Source organism: Choloepus didactylus, chromosome 24, assembly GCF_015220235.1.
Source record: "Choloepus didactylus isolate mChoDid1 chromosome 24, mChoDid1.pri, whole genome shotgun sequence".
Taxonomy (NCBI): Eukaryota; Metazoa; Chordata; class Mammalia; order Pilosa; family Megalonychidae; genus Choloepus; species Choloepus didactylus.
In genome coordinates this window covers 10,222,674-10,245,318 of record NC_051330.1, presented here as the reverse complement: position 1 = coordinate 10,245,318, position 22,645 = coordinate 10,222,674, and the positions used below count along the sequence as shown (strand labels likewise).

General features: G+C 37.0%; 1 protein-coding gene across 1 annotated transcript; it reads right to left on the bottom strand.

The window, feature by feature from the left end:
* Positions 1-848: 848 nt before the first annotated feature.
* Positions 849-22,478, bottom strand: MPC1 (mitochondrial pyruvate carrier 1). The gene is made up of 5 exons (XM_037817826.1): positions 22,315-22,478; positions 11,163-11,166; positions 5,096-5,192; positions 1,764-1,896; positions 849-1,392 (listed from the first exon to the last, which is right to left on the bottom strand). Exons 1-5 carry the CDS (start codon positions 22,383-22,385, stop codon positions 1,368-1,370), a joined length of 330 nt encoding a protein of 109 aa, XP_037673754.1. The 5' UTR covers positions 22,386-22,478; the 3' UTR covers positions 849-1,367.
* Between the last annotated feature and the right edge of the window lie 167 nt (positions 22,479-22,645).

Below are 22,645 nucleotides of genomic sequence, written 5' to 3'. Positions count from 1 at the left end.
CACTGACTGCCAGTTACTCAGTGTTCCACAGCTTCTAGAACTGTTCCTTCATCTTTAAAATGGAAAATGCCAGTCCTATTTTCTTCACAGTGACCCTCAAAAGAGAGAACATATATGAAGATACTTTGTAAGCAGCATAGCATCTTAAAAAGAAAAATAGGAAAAAAGTGAAAGAACAGTAACTCTTCAGCAGGGGGTAGAATGAGAGAAAGGGTCCTTATAAGAGGGAACAGACGTCAGCTTCACTTTTCATTCCCGAAAGTAGTTCTGCTGCTCTCACCTATTACTGCAACAGGGATTAGAAAACATTTTTAATGTTCAAGTTAGATTTTCTAAAAACCCTAACTTAACAGCATAATGTAAACTGAGAAAGCAAGGCTATGTTCTGATTTAGGTCACATGGTAAAGCCCCTCCTGGAGAAGTCAGCAGGCTTTTGGTTTTCCCTCAGAGGCTGGCTTCCTCTGGGCAAGTGCCAAGCATTGTGCAAGCGGTGAATGGTTGTACTGCAATCCGAACAGCTTTCTCTGGAAAATTGCACAATGCTCAGCTCACCACAGAAATCACCTCGCTGGACTTCTTACAGATGAGGAAATTGAGGTCCAGAACACCAAGTGACTGGGCTGAAGTCACAGTTACTCGGGGTCTTTTTCATGTATGGTTTTGAGGCATTTTCTAGCATTTATCCATAAGACACAGAATGAATTCTGAATAGCTGAGCAGACTTCCCGCTCATCATTTCCCCAGGCCATTGAAATAATTTTCAAGGATTCCCAATTTTCACCTCTATCTTTCCAGGGATACAGTTCCTCAGTTTTGTAACAAATAAAACAAGACATTTAATCAGTCCTATTTAGGAAATATTTAAATCATTTATTGCCTTTAAGTTACAGCATTTCAATATACACACTGCATGGAAATACACAGATAAATTTTTCAAACACTGGAAATAAGATTTTAGGCCTGAGGACAGCCTTTGGTTGTCTTGTGGTCATCAAAGAAAATGTCAAAAATTCTGAGTCCTTAAATGCAAAGTAATCATAAATTTTGTTCTCTTCAGTTTTTCACCAAGGAAATTCTAATAGATAATATACATATTATGGCAGATAAAGCCATCAATGAAAATTATTAAACTAATTGCATATTTTAAAAGCCATTCTTTATGAAGAGAAAATATCCAGTATCTGTAAGGTAGCAGAGAGTTGGTTTAGATCCTCTCAGCTATTTCTATAAAAATAGTCTGGTTAATAAAAATAGCATACAGCATATTTTTCCTTAGCAAGACTATTTGTGATGATGGAATCTGTGACTCAGCAGCAGTAGGTGGTAATGCTGTCCCTTCAAAAAGCATGTTCTTTATTTTCCATTGTTAGGCAGATGCCTTTTTAGTCATTCTGGAAATAAACATAAGAAAAAAGTTCAATGAGAAATTAAATTACACTTCCAGGCTCAAAAGCTCTGGATGGCTTTAAAAATATACCTTTAAAATACATTTGTTGCCAGGTGCAATTTAAAACAGTAATATTCTATTTAATGTAACTTCATTTTAATAAGTGAATTTGCCTCTTGTTGCATTAACTGTCAAATCACTGCTTTAAATTCAATAGTATATTTTTTATCTGATTCAAGTTACCCCAACTTTCAAAGCATATCTAGACATACTCAGACAAGCAGTCACACCTCAATCACTCAGTACCTCTTAAGGCAAGATTTTATTTTCATTCTCCCCAGTGTTTCAAAGCAAAATAAATCAGAATCTACTTACTTGTGTTTGATAAGCCGTCCTCCCTGAATGAGCTGGGCTACTTCATTTGTTACATGGCACGCAAACAGAAGCCAGTTTCGAGGTTGTACCTTGTAGGCAAATCTCATGAATGTCAAAGAATAACAACAGAGGGCTGCCCAAAATACCAAAACAAAGAAAATCAATGAATTACAATTTAGAAAATTTAGAGTTGATGGGACCACAGAAAGCAATAGTTCAACTGCCTTAATAAAAAAAGAGCCTCTTTTTTATCAATGCAAGGGTGGTTCAACGTAAGAAAATCAATCACTATATATATCACATTAATAGAATCATTAATGGTCATCTCAATTGATGCAGAAAAGGCCTATGATGAAACCCAATACTCCTTCATAATAAACACACTCAGAAAAATCAAAATAGAAGGAACTATCACAACATGAAAAAGGACATACATGAGAAACCCACAGCTAACATTATACTGAAAGCTTTCCCCTTGGGGTCAAGAAAAAGACAAGGATGGCCACTTTCACCACTGCTATTCGACACTGTACTTACGTCCTAGCCAGAGCACTTAGGCAAGAAAAATAAAAGGCATCCAAACTGGAAAGGAGGAAGCAAAACCATCTCTATTTGCAGAAGACATCATCCTTCATATCGAAAATCCAAAAAAATTTGCAAGGAAACTACTAAAACTAATAAACAACTTTAGCAAAATTGTAAGCTACAAGATTAACATGCAAAATTTGGTTGTGTTTTTATGCACCAGCAAAGAATATTCTGAAATGGAAATTAAAAAAAAAAAAATTCCATTCAGAATAGTTCCTAAATACCTACAAATAAATTAACCAAAGGGATGAAGGATTTGTACACTGAAGCTATAAAAAACTGCCAAAAGAAATTAAAGACCTACATAAATGGCAAGATATCCTATGTTCATGGATAGGAAGACTTAATATTATTAACATGTCAATACTGCCCAAAGTCATCTACAGATTCAAAGCAATGTCTATCAAAATTCCAGCAGCCTTTTTGCAGAAATGGAAAAACTGATCCTCAAATTCACACGGCATCGCAAGGGTCTGTGGATACTCAAATCAATATTACTAAAGAAGAACAAAGCTGGAGGCCTCACATTTTCCAATTTTAAAACTTACCACAAAGCCACAGTAATCAAAACAGGTGGTAGTGGCATAATGGCATCAAGACAGACATATGGACCAAAGGAATATAAGTGATAGTACAGAAATAAACCCATATATCTATGGTCAACTAATTTTGACAAGGGTGCCATGTACATTAATTAGGGGAAAGAATGGTTTGTTCAAGAAATGGTGCTGGGAAAACTGGATATCCATATGCAAAAGAATGAAGTTGGACCACTACCTCGCACCCCATATACAAAACTAACTCTAACTGGACCAAACCCCTAAACCTACAATCTAAAACCACAAAATTCTTAGATGAAAACATAGGGGGAAACCTTCACAACCTTGGATTTGGTAGTGATTTCTTAGATATGACAACAAAAGCATGAACAACAAAAGAAGAAAAAAATAAAAAATTTTCATCAAACTTAAAAACTTTTGTTCATCAAAGGACACCATCAAGAAAATAAAAAAGATAATCTATAGAATCAAAGAAAATTATTGCTAACCATATATCTGATAAGGGTACAGTTATCCAGAATACATAAAGAACTGCTACAACTGAACAGAAAGACAACCCAATTAAAAAATGGGCCAAAGACTTGTGTGGACATCTCTCCAAAGAAGATATACAAATGGCCCATAAACACATGTGAAAAGATGTTCGACATCACTGGTCATCAGGGACATGCAAATCAGTACCACTTCACACCCCCAAGAATGGCTATTATTAAAAAAACAGAAAGAAACAAGTGTTGGTGAGGACGTGGAGAAACTGGAACTCTTACACGTTGTTGATGGCATTGTAAAATGGTGTGGTCACAGTGGAAATTAGTTTGGGGTTCCTCAGGAAGTTGGACACAGAATTGCCATGACCTGGCAATTCCACTTCTTTGTATATACCCAAAAGAACTGAAAGAAGGGAATCAAATAGGTATTTGTGATGTTCGGAGGAGCATTCTGCACCTCAGCCAAAAGGTGGAAGCAACCCAAGTGTCTATTAGCAGATGGATGGAGAAACAAAATGTGGTATATGTACCTAACAGAATGTTATTCAACCATAAAAAGTAATGAAATTATGATACAGACTACAACACACAATGAATCTTAAAGACCTCATGTAGAGTGAAATAAGCCAGATTCTAAAAGACAAATATTGTATGATCTTGCTTAAACGAAATACCAAGAATAAACAAATTTCATAGAGACATGTAGTAGAGTACAGGTTACCAAGGACTGGAAGGTGAGGGAGTTACTACTTATGGGTACAGAGTCTCTGTCTGAGGAGATGAAGAAGTCGAGGTAACAGGTGGTGGTGAATGTAGCATATATTTTGAATGTAATTAGTATCACTGAATTGTACACTTGAAAGTGGTTTAAATGGGTAATATTGGGTTGTGTTACTAAAATAAGTTTTTTTTAAAACCTCTTTAATAAAACCCTTGACAAACGATAAAAGTTATTGCTTAAATGGTCCATGAATGGGAAGCTCATGAAATATTTTACTCTATTGTTAGGCATTTTTGTTATTTATTACTTAAACATTTTAGGAAAATATTTGTTAGTAAAAGGAGACAAATTAGTTCTGGTCACATTTTCTGTCCTCTAGAGTTCTTGATAGTCCATTATCTGAAAGAATCAATACTTATCCCCTCAACAACAGTTTTATGTTCAGATATCAGGGTTTCAAGTAAACTTAATTACACTTTTTCCAAATTAAGCTCACAATATAAATCTCATAGCCCGGTAATATAGAATGATTAAGTCTACACATTCTTCAACTGGGTATACTAAATCTGAAAGACAAATGATACCTCAATACTTCTTAAATATTTCAAATTAATCATGTTTCTTTGTCATCACAGAGAGGGTTACACTTTTAAATAACATCGTATTTTTTATTACTTTCTAATAGTGACAGTGGTATCTGGTGCTACAAACTTGAGCCACCCCCAAGATACACTGATTAGGTTAGCCAAAGAAAGTTCTCAATAATCTTTTACACAAATTGTGAACAAGCGTGAAATCCATCTTAAGTACTATTCAATACCAAACTGTACTGATGTGGCAAAAATGACAATGAAATATAATCAAGCAATTGCCTAATTTAAAAAATAAATTTTAGTAATTTAGTTGGGCCCTCATCTTTTACAATAAAGTCCAACCCGCTATTTTCTTCCCAATTATTCAAATCTGCATGCTTACCAAATGTCATCCGACCACTGATGATCTCGGGAGACTTTTTCATGTCATTGATGGCAGCAATGGGGAGACCCCAGTTGGCTACTGGTCCCCAAAAATGCTATAAAAAAAAAAAAGAAGGGAGGAAAATAAGGAAGAGAGGAACTATGAACAGCTGAATTTAACTGACTTTAAACAATTAATGTGAAAGTTGTAAAAAATCGTCATGTTGTATCTTGCAGATTTACTGGGTTAATATCTGGAGGTTTAACATATTTGCATTTAATTATTCAAGTACTGGCAAGTGAATCAGCAGGTCTTTCATGGTGGGTAAATCCAAAACTAGAAAGGATTTTACTAGTTTCCCATGGACCCTACCAATTCACAGATTATATCTAACAAATCTTTGTCTCATTTAGAGAAGTTAAAATGAGATTAACTTAACTCACTTCTGCTATTACATAAATCTTGTTAAAACTATTCTTTATAATGTAATGTTTAAACCTAACAAGACTCTTTTTCCCAATTTTCATTAAGGTATTTATCAATATCTCCTAAAATGCAGGATCTAAATTGGACAATATTTGTGAAGAAAGGGACTTAACAGGGGAAGAAATTATTTTTCAGTTTAAATGAGCTAAATTAAGACTAAAGAAACTGGAAATCTACATCTAGAACCCAGAGACTAAGAAATTGAGATTGGAAAATTACTTTTGAAGTAATAGCAACAGTAATAACAACTTATTACTTATTCTAAAACTCCAGCCATCCAGGGATACCAAAATTAAGTTGTTCATATATAAAAACAGCCATATCCAATTTAATTTCTGACTGAAATGAAGTAAATCTAGTGGCTTTTTGTCTACTAAAATTTTGTTTTATTGATATAGAAATGGCAAACAATATTTCAAACTCTTAAAGTAACCATACATTGTTGGCTAAATGCCCTTTTTAATTATTGGCACATTAAACAGTGAACATGTCCCTCTCTTGATTTTGGCCTATCATGTTGTTTAGGTAAATTCAGATTGTAGAATGTTTCTTAATCTTGATTTTCTATTATTGACTACAAATTAAGATCCAAAAATTCCATTAGAAGGGGGAAACCAAGGAAAATATATGAAAAATAAATGGGAATTACAGTTGGTATGATATAAATATTTTAAAAATTTTAAATTGTGAACAAGTGTGAACCATTTTTAAGTGGACAATTCAGTGGCATTAATTACATTTATCAAGTTGTGCTACCATCACCCCCAGCCATTACCAAAACTTAAAAAAAAAAAAAAAACTTTTAGTTGTACTAACATATGCAATCTAAAATTTCCCATTTTAATCACTTTCAAGTGTACAATTCAGTGGTATTAGAGTCACAATATTGTGCCACCATCACCACCATTTTTTTTTTTTTAAATAGTAGCCATTCTAGTTGGTGTGAAAGGATATCTGGTTGTGGTTTTGATTTGCATTTCCCTTGTGGCTAATGATGTTGAGCATCTTTTCATGTGCTTCTTGGCCATTTTTTATATCTTCTCTGGGGAAATATCTTTTCCCCAAGTCCTTTGCCTGTTTTTAAATTGGGTTATTTGTCTTTCTGTTGTTCAGTTGTAGGAATCCTTTATAAATTATGGATAGTAAGCCCTTTATCAGATATACAATTTGCAAACATTTTCTCCAATTCTGCAGGTTGTCTTTTCACTTTCTTCATAAAGTTCTTTGATGCACAAAAGATTTTCCTTTTCATGAAGTCCAATTTATCTATTTTTTTCTTTAGTTGCTTCTACCTGGGCACCATACTAAGAAAGAATTACTAAATCCAAGGTCATGAAGACTGTTCTGTTTTCTTCTAAGAGTTTTATGGTTTTAGCTCTTATGTTTGCGTCACTGATTCATTTTGAGTTAATATTTGTATACAGCATGAGATAGGGGATACCCTTTCTTTTTTTGAAAGTGGATATCCAGTTTTCCCAGCACCATTTGTTGAAGAGACTATTCTTTCCCCATTGAGTGGACTTAGTCCCCTTGTCAAAAACCAGCTGGCTATAAATGTGTAGGTTTTTTTCTGGATCTTCAATTCTCTTCCACTGGTCTTTATTTCTAACTTCATGCCAGTACCAAACTGTTCTGATTACTGCAGCTCTGTAGTAAGTTTTGAAATTTGAAACTGTAAAACCTTCAACTTTGTTCAAGATTTTGTCTATTCAGGGCCCCTTGCGAATCCATATGAATTTGAGGATAGGCTTTTCCATTTCTGCAAAACAGGCTGTTAGAATTTTGATAGGCATTACACCAAATCTGTAAGTGCACTTTGGGTAAAACTGGCATCTTAACAACATTAAGTCTTCCAATTCATGAACATGAGGTGTCCTGACACTAATTTAGGTCTTCTTTGATTTACTCAGCAGTGTTTTGTAGTTTTAAGTGTACAAGTCTTTTACTTCTGTGATTAAATTTATTTCTAGATATTTTATTCTTTAGATGCTATTGTAAATGGAACTGTTTTCTTAATGTCCATTTTGGATTGCTCATTGCTGGTGTTTAGAAACACAATTGATTTCTGTGTGTTAATCGTCTAGCCTCTGCTGAATTCATTTATTAGTTCTAGTAGTTTTCTTATGGATTCTTTGGGATTTTCTATATAAAAGATGATGTCATCTGTGAATAGAAATAATTGTACTTCTTTCTTTCCAATTTGGATGCTTTTTATTTCTTTTTCTTGCCAAATTCTCTGACTAGGACTCTCAGTACAATGTTGAATAGCAGTGGTAAAAGTGGCCATCCTTGTCTTGCTCCTGAACCCAAGGGGATGACTTTTAGTCTTTCACCACTGAGTATAATGTTAGCACTGGGTTTTTCATCTGTCCTTTATCATGTTCAAGAAGTTCCCTTCTCTTCTGATTTTTCTGAGTGCGTTTCTTATGAATTATGAAAGGGTATTGGATTTTGTCAAATGCCTTTTCTGCATCAATTGAAATGATCATGTGGTCTTATTTCCTTCACTCTATTAATGTGATATATTATATTGATTGATTTTCTTATATTGGACCACTCTTACATTTCTGGGATAAATCCCATGGTAATGGTGAATAATGCTTTTAATATGCTATTGAACTAGATGTGCCAGTATTTTGTTGGGGATTTTTACATCTATATTCATAAGGGAAACTGGTCTGTAATTTTCTTTTCTTCTGGTATCTTTATTTGGCTTTGGGATCAGGGTCATACTGGCTTCACAGAATGAGTTTGGAAGTGTGCCCTTGTCTTCAATGTTTTGGAAGAACTTGAGGAGGACTGGGTTAATTCTTCTTTGAAAGTTTGGTAGAATGCACCAGTGAAGCCATCTGGTCCTTCTTTGTTAGAAGGTTTCATTACTGATTCAATCTCTTTACTTGTTATGTCTGTAGACATCATCTCCTTTTTCTTTTTCTTGACCCATTTTTAGTCATTTTTGTGTTTTTAGGAATTTTTTCCATTTCACCTAATTATTTAATTTGTTGGCGTTCAATTGTTAATAGCATTCTCTTATAATTTTTTTTATATCTGTAACGTCAGCAATAATGTACCCACTTTCATTTCCCCTTTTAGATATTTGGGTCTGTTTTTCTATTTTTTTTTTTTTTCCTTTGTTAGTCTTGCTAAAGATTTGTCAATTTTGTTGCTCTTTCCATAGAACTAACTTTTGGTTTTGTTGATTCTCTCAATTGTTTTTCTATTCTCTATTTCATTTATTTTGGTTATTTTATTTCCTTCCTTCTGCTAACTTTAGGTTTTGTTTGCTCTTTATCTAGTTCCTTGAATGGGAAGTTTGGTTATTGGTTTGAAATCTTACTTCTTTTTTAATCTAAGCATGAGCAGCAATAAATTCCCTGAGTAGTGCCTTTGTTACATCCCATAATTTTTGGTATGTTGTATTTTCATCTTCCTCTGTCTCTAAGCATTTTCTAGTTTCCCTTGTGATTTCTTCTTAAACTGGTTGTTTAACAATGTGCTGTTTAATTTCCCTAGGTTTGTCAATTTTCCAGTTTTCCTTTTGTTATTGATTTCTAACTTCATGCTACTGTTTTTGGGGAAGATACTCTGTATGATTTCAATATTTTAAAACTTATTGAGGGGAATTGTATATGTGAATTATAGTGTTTGTTCAAGGATGTGTGCAGCTTGCTCTCATATGTTCAGAAGACAAAGCAATAGAAGATGGATGATAGGGAGAGAGGGAGAGGGGGAAGGAGGGAGGGGAAAAAAAGAAATGGTGGTGTGACAGGATGTTAAAGTTCGTGGATCGGGATATCGGGGGAGGGGGGTCAGGGTATGCTGGAGTTGTGTGTCCGGGGCTTATATTGTTTTTGCAACTGTTCCTATAATTTTGAATTTATTTCAAAATAAAATTTAAAAAACAAACAAACAAAAAACAACAAAACTTATTGAGACTTGTTTTGTGACCTAACATATGGTTTATCCAGGAAAATGATCCATGTGTCTTCTGTTGATGTTGGGTGCAGTGTTCTATATATGTCTGTTATGTCTAGTTGGTTTGTAACATTGCTCAAGTCTTCTATTTCCTTTTTGATCTTCTGTGTACATGTTCTATCCATTATTGAAAATGGCATAAAAATATTTTGAAATGTTTATGTAAACATGCTTAAATGTAAGCTATGAAGCACCTGGTTTAAATAAATACACAATTTCAGTGCTCTTAAAAGGCCATCATGGTGAGTACTTCAGGGTTTAACATCCAAGTTTTAACCTCTGAATTGGCACAATTTTTATAAAAGATAGAATCTTTGAGATTTTGGGTTGGCTAGTCCTCTTATCTTCATACTGGATATTATCTGAATAAGGTACTTACTGCTGAAATTTTACTTTTTCTTATATTTAGATGGGGAAAGGGGTAGCCATATCTTTATTCCTTACCCACCAGACTTTTGGTAAGGGATAATACTTATCTCTCCCTTCTGTACTTCTTTTCCTATCTGTCTTTTATTTAGTGTCACTTCGTTTTTTCAACTTTCTATTGTTCCACAGTGATCTTCCTTTTCCTTCTTTTTTGACTGAGCCTTTCTCCACTTTGATGTATTGCCATCTCTTTCCACTGCTCTGCACTGTATGGTTTTCTCGATGTCTACTTTATCAGGCAGAGATTCTTAGGGCTGTAACAGAGCCTGAAGAGTTACACCAAGAGGGGCAAACCGACCTTGGTTTATCCAGAATCAGCATCAATGTGTCTTCTCTCACAGGTGAAGCTAACATAGTTTAAACCATGGCATAAGCAAGTCTGAAACAAGTAGCCCTGGGTGGTTTCAGGTCAAATGACGGTATTAAAACTTTTATGCAATGAGTGTTAAGGTTACATGAGGCAGAGTTCTGCAAGTTAAGAACTCTATATATACACTGATGATCATAAGCACTGAACTATACTTAAAATATCTTTCTTAAAAATACTAATTTCCTAAAATATCTAACTTTAGAATGTTTATAATGCATACTATCTAGTACAAGATTCCAGTTCTCTCTTCCAATTTTTGAAATACATATTTGATGTATGCTTTGTCAGATATTCATAACTTTCTGGAAAAATAAGTAATTTCATGATTAATATCTAAAAAGAGAAAATTAACATAGTTTGGATTAAATGGGAAAATAACTGTATTTCTTACAATTCTTAAGGAAATTGTGGCTAACAGAAAGTTCAAATAGAAAAAAATCTATTCTGGTTTAGAAATTAAACCATGCAGTTGGGTTCAACCCTTCAGGCAGAAATCACCTCATCCTTTCTTTTTCCTTTCTCCCTCTGTCCTTTATATTTGCTGTTAGGCTCAATACTCCCTGGTATAAATGAAGACATTATATGCTTCTTTCTAAAAATAGGAGTAGGAAGAGCAAACAAAGATGCACTGGTCCTGCACAAAAGTTAATGGGTAGCATGGACTTAGAGAAACAAAGGGAAAACTGGGAGCACACTTAACCCGTAACTCACCAGTCATGGTGGCTAGTTATGCTATCTCAAGCAAAGGAAGCCAGGTCTGGTGTTCACAACTTTGTTAAAGCAGAAAGTCTGCAAAAGCCTGAAATGAAGTAGAAACAACTTTCTTACCGTGCTATTTTGTGAGGAGTCACCAAGGTTCAGGCAGGCAAGACATGGAAAAAAAAAAAAAACAAAAAAAAAAAAAACAAGATCAGATGCTTTCAAAGATTCTGGTTCTATTAGGTTACTTCAACCTCACACATGTATTCAAGTTTCAGTAATGGAACTGCAGGGTTAGCAGCACACACTTTCCTTTTTGGAGAAGATCTAGCAACAGTCCCAATAATTCTAACCTAATGAAATTAAAACTTAATTTTATTAAAAACAAGCAAATCCTTAGAGCAGAGCTGTCAAATACAAATATAATGCAAGCCATAAATGTAATTTAAAATTTTCTAGAAGCCACATAAGTTAAAAGGAAACAAGAGAAATTAATTTTAATAATAGTTTATGTATCCCAATATATCAAAATTATTTTAATTTCAACACCTAATCAGTGAAAATTATTAATGTGATATTTTATGTTTTTTTTTTCACTAATTTTTTGAAATCTGGTGTGCATTCACAAACACATCTCAATGTGGACTAGTCACATTTCAAGGGCTCAGTGGCCACATGTGGCTAGTGGCTGTCAATCTGGACAGCACAGCCTTGAAGGAAAAATCCATATCTTTGAAAATGACAGGTTGGCAAGAAGCACAATGCTGTTGAATTCTATTAACAATAAACTTTCGGTTTCAACTTAACATTTTATCACCAGAATGCAAGCTCCATAAAGGCATGTATTTTTATATTCGTTCACTACCAGAACTCTGGAACCTAAAGTGGTGTCTGGCACGGAGAAGGCATTCAAAAAATATTTGTTAAATAAAAGAATAGTAAAAACTTTCAATGTGCTAAGTGAACTGTTTTTTGAATGCTAAATTTGATACCATTAAAAATATATCAAGATGGGTTGAGCTCCCTGCCACAGGATTTACCCTTGGGAAGACTGTTGCTGCAAAGGAGAGGCTAGGCCTCCCTATAATTGTGCCTAAGAGCTTCCTCCCGAATGCCTCTTTGTTGCTCAGATGTGGCCCTCTCTCTCTAGCTAAGCCAACTTGGAAGGTGAAATCACTGCCCTCCCCCCTACGTGGGATCAGACACCCAGGGGAGTGAATCTCCCTGGCAACGTGGAATATGACTCCTGGGGAGGAATGTAGACCCGGCATCCTGGGATGGAGAACATCTTCTTGACCAAAAGGGGGATGTGAAAGGAAATGAAGTAAGCTTCAGTGGCAGAGAGATTCCAAAAGGAGCCGAGAGGTCACTCTGGTGGGCACTCTTACGCACAATTTAGACAACCTTTTTAGGTTCTAATGAATTGGGGTAGCTGGCGGTAGATACCTGAAACTATCAAACTACAACCCAGAACCCATGATCTCGAAGACAATTGTATAAAAACATAGCTTATGAGGGGTGATGATGGGATTGGGAAAGCCATAAGGACCACACTCCCCTTTGTCTAGTGTATGGATGGATGAGCAGAAAAATAGGGGAAACAAACAAACAAACAAACAAACAGACAAAGGCACCCAGTGTTCTTTTTTACTTCAATTGCTCTTTTTCACTTTAATTATTATTCTTGTTATTTTTGTGTGAGTGCTAATGAAGGTGTCAGGGATTGGTTTAGGTGATGAATGTACAACTATGTAATGGTACTGTGAACAATCGAATGTACGATTTGTTTTGTATGACTGTGTGGTATGTGAACATATCTCAATAAAATGAAGATTTAAAATAAAAAAAATCAAAAGTTTTATAGTGAATTACTTTTGTTTCTGAAACAATTTCTATTGCCAGGATACAGTTTAATCACAGATTATTCTGTTAAAGCAAAATCATAAAGTTTAGGTGGTGAAAGAGTTATTGAAATAAAATAACACAATGCTTTATAAACATACTCAAGTCCAAATACCTCTTCTTGTTGTTTTGATTTAGAGGCCCTGGAGGTTCTAATTTCTAGCATGAAAAGTATTTGTTGTCGTTGCTAATAATATACTTCAAAGAGGCCCTATTATGAAATACCTAAAGCCACAGATAAAACCTAATAAACTACACTATCAAAATTGTATTTCATATCAAGTGCAAATTTAGGACTGTGCTTTATAGCTGAAAGGGATCAAGGACCTTACAAGATCAGACATAATTTAGCTATAACAGTCACCTATAGTGTTACTCTACTTAAAATATCTTTGTTCAGAATCTGAACACATACCTTTTATGTAACAATAAATCTCATCAAGGACACATTTTAAAATATTTTAACAGACATGGTACTTAAAGTTTACAATTTCAATTGGGAGATAACTTAGTTTTCAATTCAGGACTCTCTTTAAATTTGACAACAGCTCAAAGTCTACCCTATTTTATAACAGATGACCTTACTACAGATTATCAAGGTTTGAGAATATGGGAGAATTAATTTCTGTTTTCATTACCCTGCTCAATTCTAAAAGTCCTACATGAACATGATCACAGAAATAAAACTGATTAATAGTTATTTTTTTAAATGATTGCAAAGCAATCTGAAAATAAAGTCATTCTAAACACTCTTGTTCCTCAACTCCATGTCAGGGATGTCCCAAACTAAAAACACCGGTTTTGATACAACTAGGATTTTTCTCTAGGGGGGAAAAAAAGGAATGGGATATTTACTTAAATTGTAGGTAGGCTTGAAATATTTGTGTGTGTATGTGTGTGCATGTGTGCTTGGGGTATGCTGGCAAATGTTAACCTGTTTTTGCCTGATTGGCATTTGCTCTCCTGAGAAAGGAAAGGGAGCACAGTGGCAATTTTGGAAGCAACTCGTTACTCAAGAAGTAACAGATTACACTGAGATCAATTCAATTATTCTGCAAGTTCTTCCAGATTCTATACATTTTATTACACCCCTGAGTTCATGCTAATTGGTAGAGAGCAGCTAAAAGAAAAACAAGCCAGTATATGCAAGTTTCATAAATAACTTTGAACACTTCATGTTCTTCAAATCATTAAACACCTATTTGGAGAAATCTAAACACATTTGTTGGCTATCACTACTAAGAACTCATTCTTAGTTGAGAAAGAAAATGAAATTCACCAACAGTTTTAGTTATGGCATAGTACCATGAAATTACATTCTTTTTGATAATGTTGCCTTATATTTATGGGTAACAGTGAGAAACTGTTATTAATTATGTTCACTTTACATGAGTATTGTCAGTAACATTAAAAGGGTGATTATAAAAGTTCCAACTCTGCCAGCTCCTGCCCTCAACTACCTGTGTTTCCCATAATTCTAATCTGAGCACATTTGAGGCTGTGTCATTTTAGGTACACATATTCCAGATTTTTCTATTACAGCTCCATTTTCAAAAAATCTGTGCTGTTAGATCATATTTCCAGATTTTTAAATTACAAACATAACTGCATCTACAAGGGATCTAAAGCTGAAAGTATTTCTTCAATTTCATAAGTTCTCTTATCTGAAATTCTACTGTATGATTAATTTCCTTATACCAATGAAGAAAATTTGTGTATGTGAACTGGAAGTCACCTGGCATAGACATAGAAAACAGAGGAGGAAAAATGAATGGTTGATGGTCTTAGGAGTGATAAGGAAATTTAGGTTGAGAAGAAAGAAAAGAAAAGAAAGAAGGAAAAGGTCCCAGTTCCCTCATCTATATAATTCACAGCATTACTGTGAGGATTAAATTACATAATCTATGTGTGACATTTAGCACAGTGTCTGGCATAAAGCAAAGTAAATAAATACTCAATAATATTATCTGTTATTAAGGTGTATGTTTTTGCTTGTGATTAAGGAGAAATTTTAAACTTTGTGACTTGAGATATCTGGGAGAGAATTTACAGAACACCAACTATGTTCAGGAGACAAAATGAAGGTCACTGCAATCTTTTTCATTTCAAGTACCAACGTTAATCTCCATCCGAGAGGGTGATGGGAATCTGACATATATATGAATTAACTGTTGAGTCAGAAAAATCTGAAAAGCATTATTTATGGTGAACCAAACTAGAAAAAAATGCCTTCTGATATGTATTAGTATTTGTACCAAAGAAAATTCACATGCAACACACGACTGCAATTTGAGGACAGTAATGTAAAACGGGGTGCAAAATATCCACAATTTTCTCTTTGTTGGAATGCTGCCTTTATTATTTTATTTTGGTGAAGGTTAAAAAAATACATTGATAATGGTTTTTGTGGTTTTGCTTATGGTCTTGGATTTTCAGGGAGGAGAAATGATATTTTCCTAAATGAAGATGAACTACTCTTTTTTAAATGGATGAAACTGTATAGAACAATGCCTTTTGAAATATAAAAGGAGCCTCTTAGGATCGAGGCCCTGTGTAGGATCTATACCTGGTGCCTCGCTCAGCAGGAGACGAGAAGACAAGTAAATAAAGCGGCTGAGGACGAGTGGAGCTGGCCTTGTTTCCTCACCTAACTGTATTGTTAGTGAGGAATAAAAAGAACGTGTCTTTTTCTAAGGATCCTCCTGAGGTTTTTGTTAACTCTCAGGAACAAAAACCTAAAACTAAGTCTGAGATCCTTGGAAGTATTAAAAAAAAGCTCAGAACAGCAAAAAACTTACAACAAGGGATCTTTGGGTTTTAGAAGAAAACTTTAAAGCACAAAAGTGGCCACTTAACATATACTAAACAAGGAGGTGAAAATGCCTCCTGTGATAATTATGTCACAGCGCAATGTCTTAGTTTGCCAAGGCTACTGTAACAAAGTACCACAGACGACCTGGCTTAAACAAAAGGAATTTATCACCTCAGTTTTGGAGGCTAGAAGTTCAAAACCAAGGTGTCAGCAGGATCTTGCTTTCCCTGAAGTCTCCGGTTTCCTGGTGGCTGGCAGCCCATAACTCCATCTCTGCCTCTGCCACACGGCCCTCTGTCTCCTCTGGTCCCATCTCCTGACTGTGTCCAAATTTCTTCTGCTCAGGACTCCAGTCGTATTGGATTAAGGCCCACCCTAATTCAGCTTGGCCTCACCTTACTAATAAAATCTTCAAAGATCCTATTTACAAAGGAAACTCCCATAGGACCAGTGCATAGGACCCCAACATGCCTTTGCAGGGGGTGCGATTTAATCTACAACATGCATCTACATTTAATGAGAAGTTTTAGGACTAAAAGTTGAATACTCCTGCACAATTCAGGCAATGCATAATGACTTTCTTCTTTAAAACTTGCAGGAATAGCTTCCTAAAATTTAACATGAATTATTACCCAGCAGTCACTTCAAATAAAGCTTTTGAGTGCCAATAAATGTTTTTTTCAGACAGTTCACTGGTAAAAACTGATTAAAATTATAAAGGAAAATTGAGAATAGTTCACATTTTAAGTAATAAAATGTTTAAAAGAAGATTCAAGCTACACATATTTGTTGCTTTACTTTAAGCTAAAACGGCATATCTTATATCCATGAACGTTCAAATAATGGCCTGATTCAATATTGACAAAAAACAACAACAACAACAAAAAAACTAAGTTGTGATCACAATGACTATAGGTTTATTGCCAGACTCTTCCCCCCAACCTTCCAAAAAAGGAGTAGGATTTAATACCATTCAACACAAAACAAAGAGGCACTGCTCTGGGCAAAATGGCATTCCACCTTTTTCTGTTCTACTCATTTGGTCTGTGTAAATGACGCTTTGTGTTATTCCCATTACCTTTACATGGTAATATATCAGAGGAGGTCCACCAGATAAAGGCTACAGACAGATACAATCAGAACCTGAGGCATGTAATTAGTATTTCTACTTGTGGAGGTGTACCTTTAAGATTCGGAGTTTCCAAAAATGCAGTTGAAAAGAAAGTATGTTAGTTACAGACAGGAAAGTAAGAATTAGGAAAAAGGAATGGAGGACTCCAAGATTGAGAGACATTCCAGGTACAAATGGCATTTATTTATATTTCCTTTAGAGAGTTATCTGCTATTACTGTTCAGTTTGTGTACAGGGAAATGCACACTACCAGTCTAATCAGTGCTTCTATTAAAAAAACACTTCAACTAAAAGTGTGATGGAGTGGAGTAAGGAAGAAGACAACTACAGAAGAAACTTTATTTTTGTTTTCACCTTAATTTGGATTGGTGATTGATTGGATCAGTTTCTGCTAAGCTCACTTTTACTTCCTTAATGTCTCCTGGGCAATTTCAGTTTGTTTTCCTGAAAGTACTATCACTAATTGTTAGTCTTCTTTAAATATATCACTTCCTCCAAAAGTACTGAGAGTAATTGAGGTAATTTATAACTTGCTTACAGAGTACTAAAGGATCTAGCTGACAACCTAGCATAGTTAATTTATAACATTACTTAAGGAAGAACATTTTGAAATATTCTATGTTGCAATTCTATATAGGTTGAAAATGCTCACCTGCGTTTCATTTATTCTCACCAAATTTCATCTAATTTTCTAGTTCAAGTTAAAATGAGAGACAGTTTTGACAATTAGGATGAGTGATGTTCCGCTTTATTTGGATAGCCGAAACGAAATGGGATGATGGTGGCGACCTCTGGAGATTTGACTGTCCAGATTTCCAGAGACTCACATTGCCAGTTCTGCTTCAACAATTTTAGCTTCATTAAAATTGTGAAGGTCAATTACATGTCAAGGAGATAAACAGACTCCAAGGGCAGGGTATGGAAGCAGTATGGCAGAGGGTAGGGAGATATGTGCAAGAAAAGGTGGTGAGAAGAAAGTATGCAAAACCTTACTCCTTTTTACAGCCATTTCTGTGCATTACTATTTAAATCCTAAATTGATGTTTCTGCTTTTGGCTTCATAAGTTTGCTATACAGACGGTCCCAAGTTTTCTGCTTGGCCTAGATATCAGTTTTCTCATGTGGCAAGTAAAGGGTTGGGCTATCTGATTTCTAAGGCCCGTTTCAACTCTAATATTCTTTAAATTTGGGACAGATTCACTGTTATTCTATTGCAACCACTAACTGGGTAATAAATATAAATTAGTAAAGCTCTCCTGAAAACCGAGAAGTTCAAATTAGCTTAGAATTCCTTGTTAACCTCGGAATTCTCACTGAAAACATCCCTCTAATCTCAGATTCATAAGTGTGCTAGTGATTAATGGACTTCAAAACTAAAATGAGGTTCTCTTTAAAAGTAGATCTAGGTTCTACTAGATGATGTAGGTTCTCCTTAAGAAAAGATCTATTGCATATACATTCAAAAAGAAACCTTAGGTGAAAACTCCAATACACAAATCTGAAAATAAGAAAGGGAGTAAATCTCTAGAATAAATCTGCAGAGACCTTAACTGACTCCATTGTTAAAATATATGTCTTACCCCGAAACTTATTTGCTAGTTCTCATTTATTCTTCTTACCCAAAAATCCAGCTGGGAAAATAAAAGGAGAGGAAGAGTAAGAAAAGCTATGTCCTTTTACTTTGTCAATCAGGTATGTGAAGAAATAATTTCTTAAAAAAGATTTTAGAACAGAGATCCAGGAAGTTCTTGATTAAAGATCCTCATGAAAGGGAACCAAGAAGAAACAGTGGGATGGTGCCCAGATGAGGGTTCCAGAAACCCAGGGGGATTAATAACAATAATGTCATTAATGGTTACCAAAGCACCAAATTAAGTAATCTGCGTAAGACTACATAGCTAGAAAGCAACAGGGCAAGGATTTAAAACACCACGTAAAAGAACCATTACACTTATCAACTAGATTTAACAGTACCACCGTCACATCTGACAAAACTGAGAACAATTACTTAATATTATTTAATAGAGGCCATATTTAAAAGTCCCCACTTGTTCCAGTAGTATCTTTTCCAGCTGTTTTTCCCCCTACTGGATCCAGTCAAAGTTCACACTGAATTTGGTTCTTAGGTCTCTTAAGGTAGAGCCTGTTCTCTTAACCACTGGCTCTTGGTGAAAAATGTCAACGGTTAAAAATACATTTGGAAATTCATTTTAGTAAGAAAAACATTTCACTCTTATTCATAACATGGGACTGAAAGAGCTTTGTAATCGTGTGAAATATGATTTAAATTCTCTGCTTAAAAACTCAACTAAGATTTGTCATAAAAATAACTTTAAAAAAGGCAAATCTAGAAGCACTTTAGTTTTGAAACCCTCTATACCCATTTGGTGGGCTGTAGAAAGAATGTAGGAGACCTTCAAATGGTAAGGGAATCCAAAGTATGAAATGAGAAGAGGAAAGAGCCATAATGCAATTGTCTTCTTTATGTTTTATTCTTCTTTGCTGAAGGAATGTGCATGAAGCTTAGAAGGACAAACAGGAAAAACTTTCCTCTGGTAAGTCTCCAAGTAGAAAGGTTTCTCCTTGGGAGAAGGAAAAAGGTAAACCAAAAGTTTCCCGTGAGAATTCCGACACCAAGTTGCCCTGAAAACTCTGAGCAACTATAGCAGGAAGGACTTTTGGGATTTAGGCTCTCTGGAGACACAGTGGGTCTGTCCTGCCAATTTCTAACCTGTGTGACCTTGTGGAAACACACATCACCTTTCCCAGTTTCCACCTGCTTCACCTGCAAAGTGGGGAAAACCGGAAAACGGCGTCCACCTCTGCCCGCGAGGGCTACTCCACATCTACTCACCATGCTGACCAGCTACTAACGCATGAACAGGGTGAAGCCCCTACTGGGTTTACAACCTGGAGGGAGAGGAGGTCGGGACATCCTGAAGAATTCTGGGCCAAAGCTAAGCCTCTGATCATTTAGATGGAGCTCAACATGGATGGATTTAAAGATGCTGATGAATGTTAGAAGACTCTGAAGATCAAACAGTGTTAAAGAATAACCATTTAGACCGAGTAGGTTACTAGTAGCAGGAACAATCACCATGAAGAAAGCAGCAGTTTCAGCCAGGTGCCCGGAGCCAGAGAAATCTCTACTCTGCGTTGGAACCATCTGTTAGCCACGGTTCCAGCTGGGGTCTTTCCTGTGCTTCCCCTTTTCTCTTCACACCAAGACCCAGCTCCACAGAAAGCAATTCGTCCTCTTATGTCAAATGGGCCCTCAATCGCCAGTAGCATGAAATCCCACTGTCACCAAGCACGGCATGGAAAACAAGGTAAATCTAACACCTCCGTATCATGTGATCAGCTCAAAAAAGTAATTTCAGGCCAAAACTACAGAGCTTTATACTTCACACTTAAGATTTTAACTTCTTAACTTCTTCCAAAACAGTAAACCTTTAAAAATGATTCTGCTCACAAAAATAGGAAGCTATAATAAAAATGTATAATGACTTAGAGTTTCCAAGTACTTTCATGTCTCTTATCCAGTTTAATTTTCCCAAGAACCCAACAAGATACACAGGGCATTACCACTAAACCCGTTTTATAGACAAGGTAACTAAAATCCATTGGAACTGACTTGCCCAGGACCCCTAGTCTGTAAACTGTCCTGAATCGTAGTCTGGGGCCCTACTGGTGACACTTCCCTGAGCCCTGCAATTCTCTTCTTCCTTTCATCAAAGCATGATTCAATTAAATTAGTATGGGGGAAGAAAGCATAAAAACAGGAAAGCTGCAGGAAGTTAACCTTAGAAAAAAAGGTCACACTATGCATCCAAACATTCTACAGAAAGACTAGCTCTCTGAAGCCCATCTAGTAAAAGAAAACATGAATTTAGAAAAGTAAGACTCTATTCCTTGAAAATATATTTAACAAATTCTTCCTATATAATAGAACTGTTAGGTAACATTTAATACGGATAATGTGTAATAACTTTATACTTCATCATACAATACAAATTGACCTAGCCAATGGGAAGCCTCATCATACAAGAAGAAACCATCAGAAAAAGCTAAAGTAATAGTCAAAGCCAAAAAAAAAGCCTTAACAGCGGGGACTGGAATATATCTCCAGATTACTAGTTTCCTCATATTTTCCCCACACATTAATCCATAAAGTTCTGACGCTCCACTATGCTAGCTGTCTAGACGGATTCTATCATAATCCTATTTAAGTATAAAAACTTTTTTGGGGGGGAAGACAGGAGTGAAAGCTTCTGTTTACAAGTTCACTCTACCACACGGCAAACCGCATTTTTTTTCCTCTACCGCTCTGTAAAATTAGAGGTAAATAGCATTTGCAATGATATCCAGGATTAAAAAACGAATCCTTTTATATTGCTAAAACCAAGTTGCCTTCATATCGCATCCTTTGATTGGTGATAAAGGGCAAATGTCTCTTCAGCTCTTTCACCACTCTGACCACACTATTAACTACTGAAAAGAAACCCAGCCCTCCACCTACCTAGCTTTTAAAATCAGACGCAGAAAAACCAAAATCATGCTCCAAAGTAAAATATTTAAAGCTGTTTCAAAGTTGCACTCAACATTTATATTAAATACTCTGATATAAAAGCAGGCATCTCAAAATTAGAGATGAAAATAAATAAATTACAGAAAGTGTGCCTGCAGGCCTTTCAACCGCGAAATGACCTCTGTTTCTCATTGGAGAGAGTTAATGGAAAACTGAACAGTAAGAAAAAAGTTTGTTCTTGGGGACATATGATTTTCTTTTGGTTGACAGACTATTCCCCTCCCGGGCTTGGACTGAACGTAGAGTCCTCAAAATGAGAAAATCCGAAGTGTCACGCTATTTTTCCTCTTACAGAAGACGGGTCCCTGGGAGGAGAAGGTGCTTGGGAAGCTCTTCGCCCACCCGCGCGGCTCCCTGAATTCCAGGGGTCGCAGCGACCCCCTGGGCGGCGCCTGCCCCCGTCCCCACCCAGGGAGCAGCTCCGGGTGCTCGGAACCCGGAGGCCGCCCCGCCCGGAGAAGGATGCAACTGTCAACGCGGCGACAGGCGCGGGAGGGACAGGCGGGGGACACGACGAGGGGACAGTGCGGGGGGGACAGGCGAGGAGACAGCGCGAGGCGGACACGAGGGGATACCGTGCGGGGGGACACGCGAGGGGGTGCACGAGGGGCAGCGCTGGGGGTCACGGGGGGATACATGTGAGGGGAAAGCGCGGGGGCACACGCGAGGAGACAGGGAGGGGGAGGCAGCGCGAGGGGGTCACCTGAAGGGACAGCGCGAGAGGCGCGCCCGCCCGCCGCGGCTGGGGAGGGGGCCTGAGGGGGCCGCTAGCCCGACCCGCGCTCGCTCCGCTCCGGCCGCAGCGCCCCAGCCGTCACCCCGCTCCCGGCCCAGGGGTCCGCGTCACCTCATGAGGTAGTCCCGGAACTCCTTGCTTCGGGCATAGTCCGCCGCTTTCCGCACCAACGCGCCCGCCATGCCGACTCCGGACACCCGCTGCCACCGCCGCCGCCGCTCCCTGGAGCCCAATGACAACCGCGCCCGGCGCGGACCGGAGCCGCACTCCCCGCGCGCGACCCGCCTCACGACAGCTTGTCCGCGACTTACGGCCGCCGCGCCCGCTTGGCCTCCAGAGCGTCGGGTGGGCATAGGGCCGCGAGCGCGGCGTTGATTGGCTCGCGAGGCCCGCACACCCCCAGCCCGCCCCTCAGCGGCGTGGAGGGCGTGGCCTGGCGCCG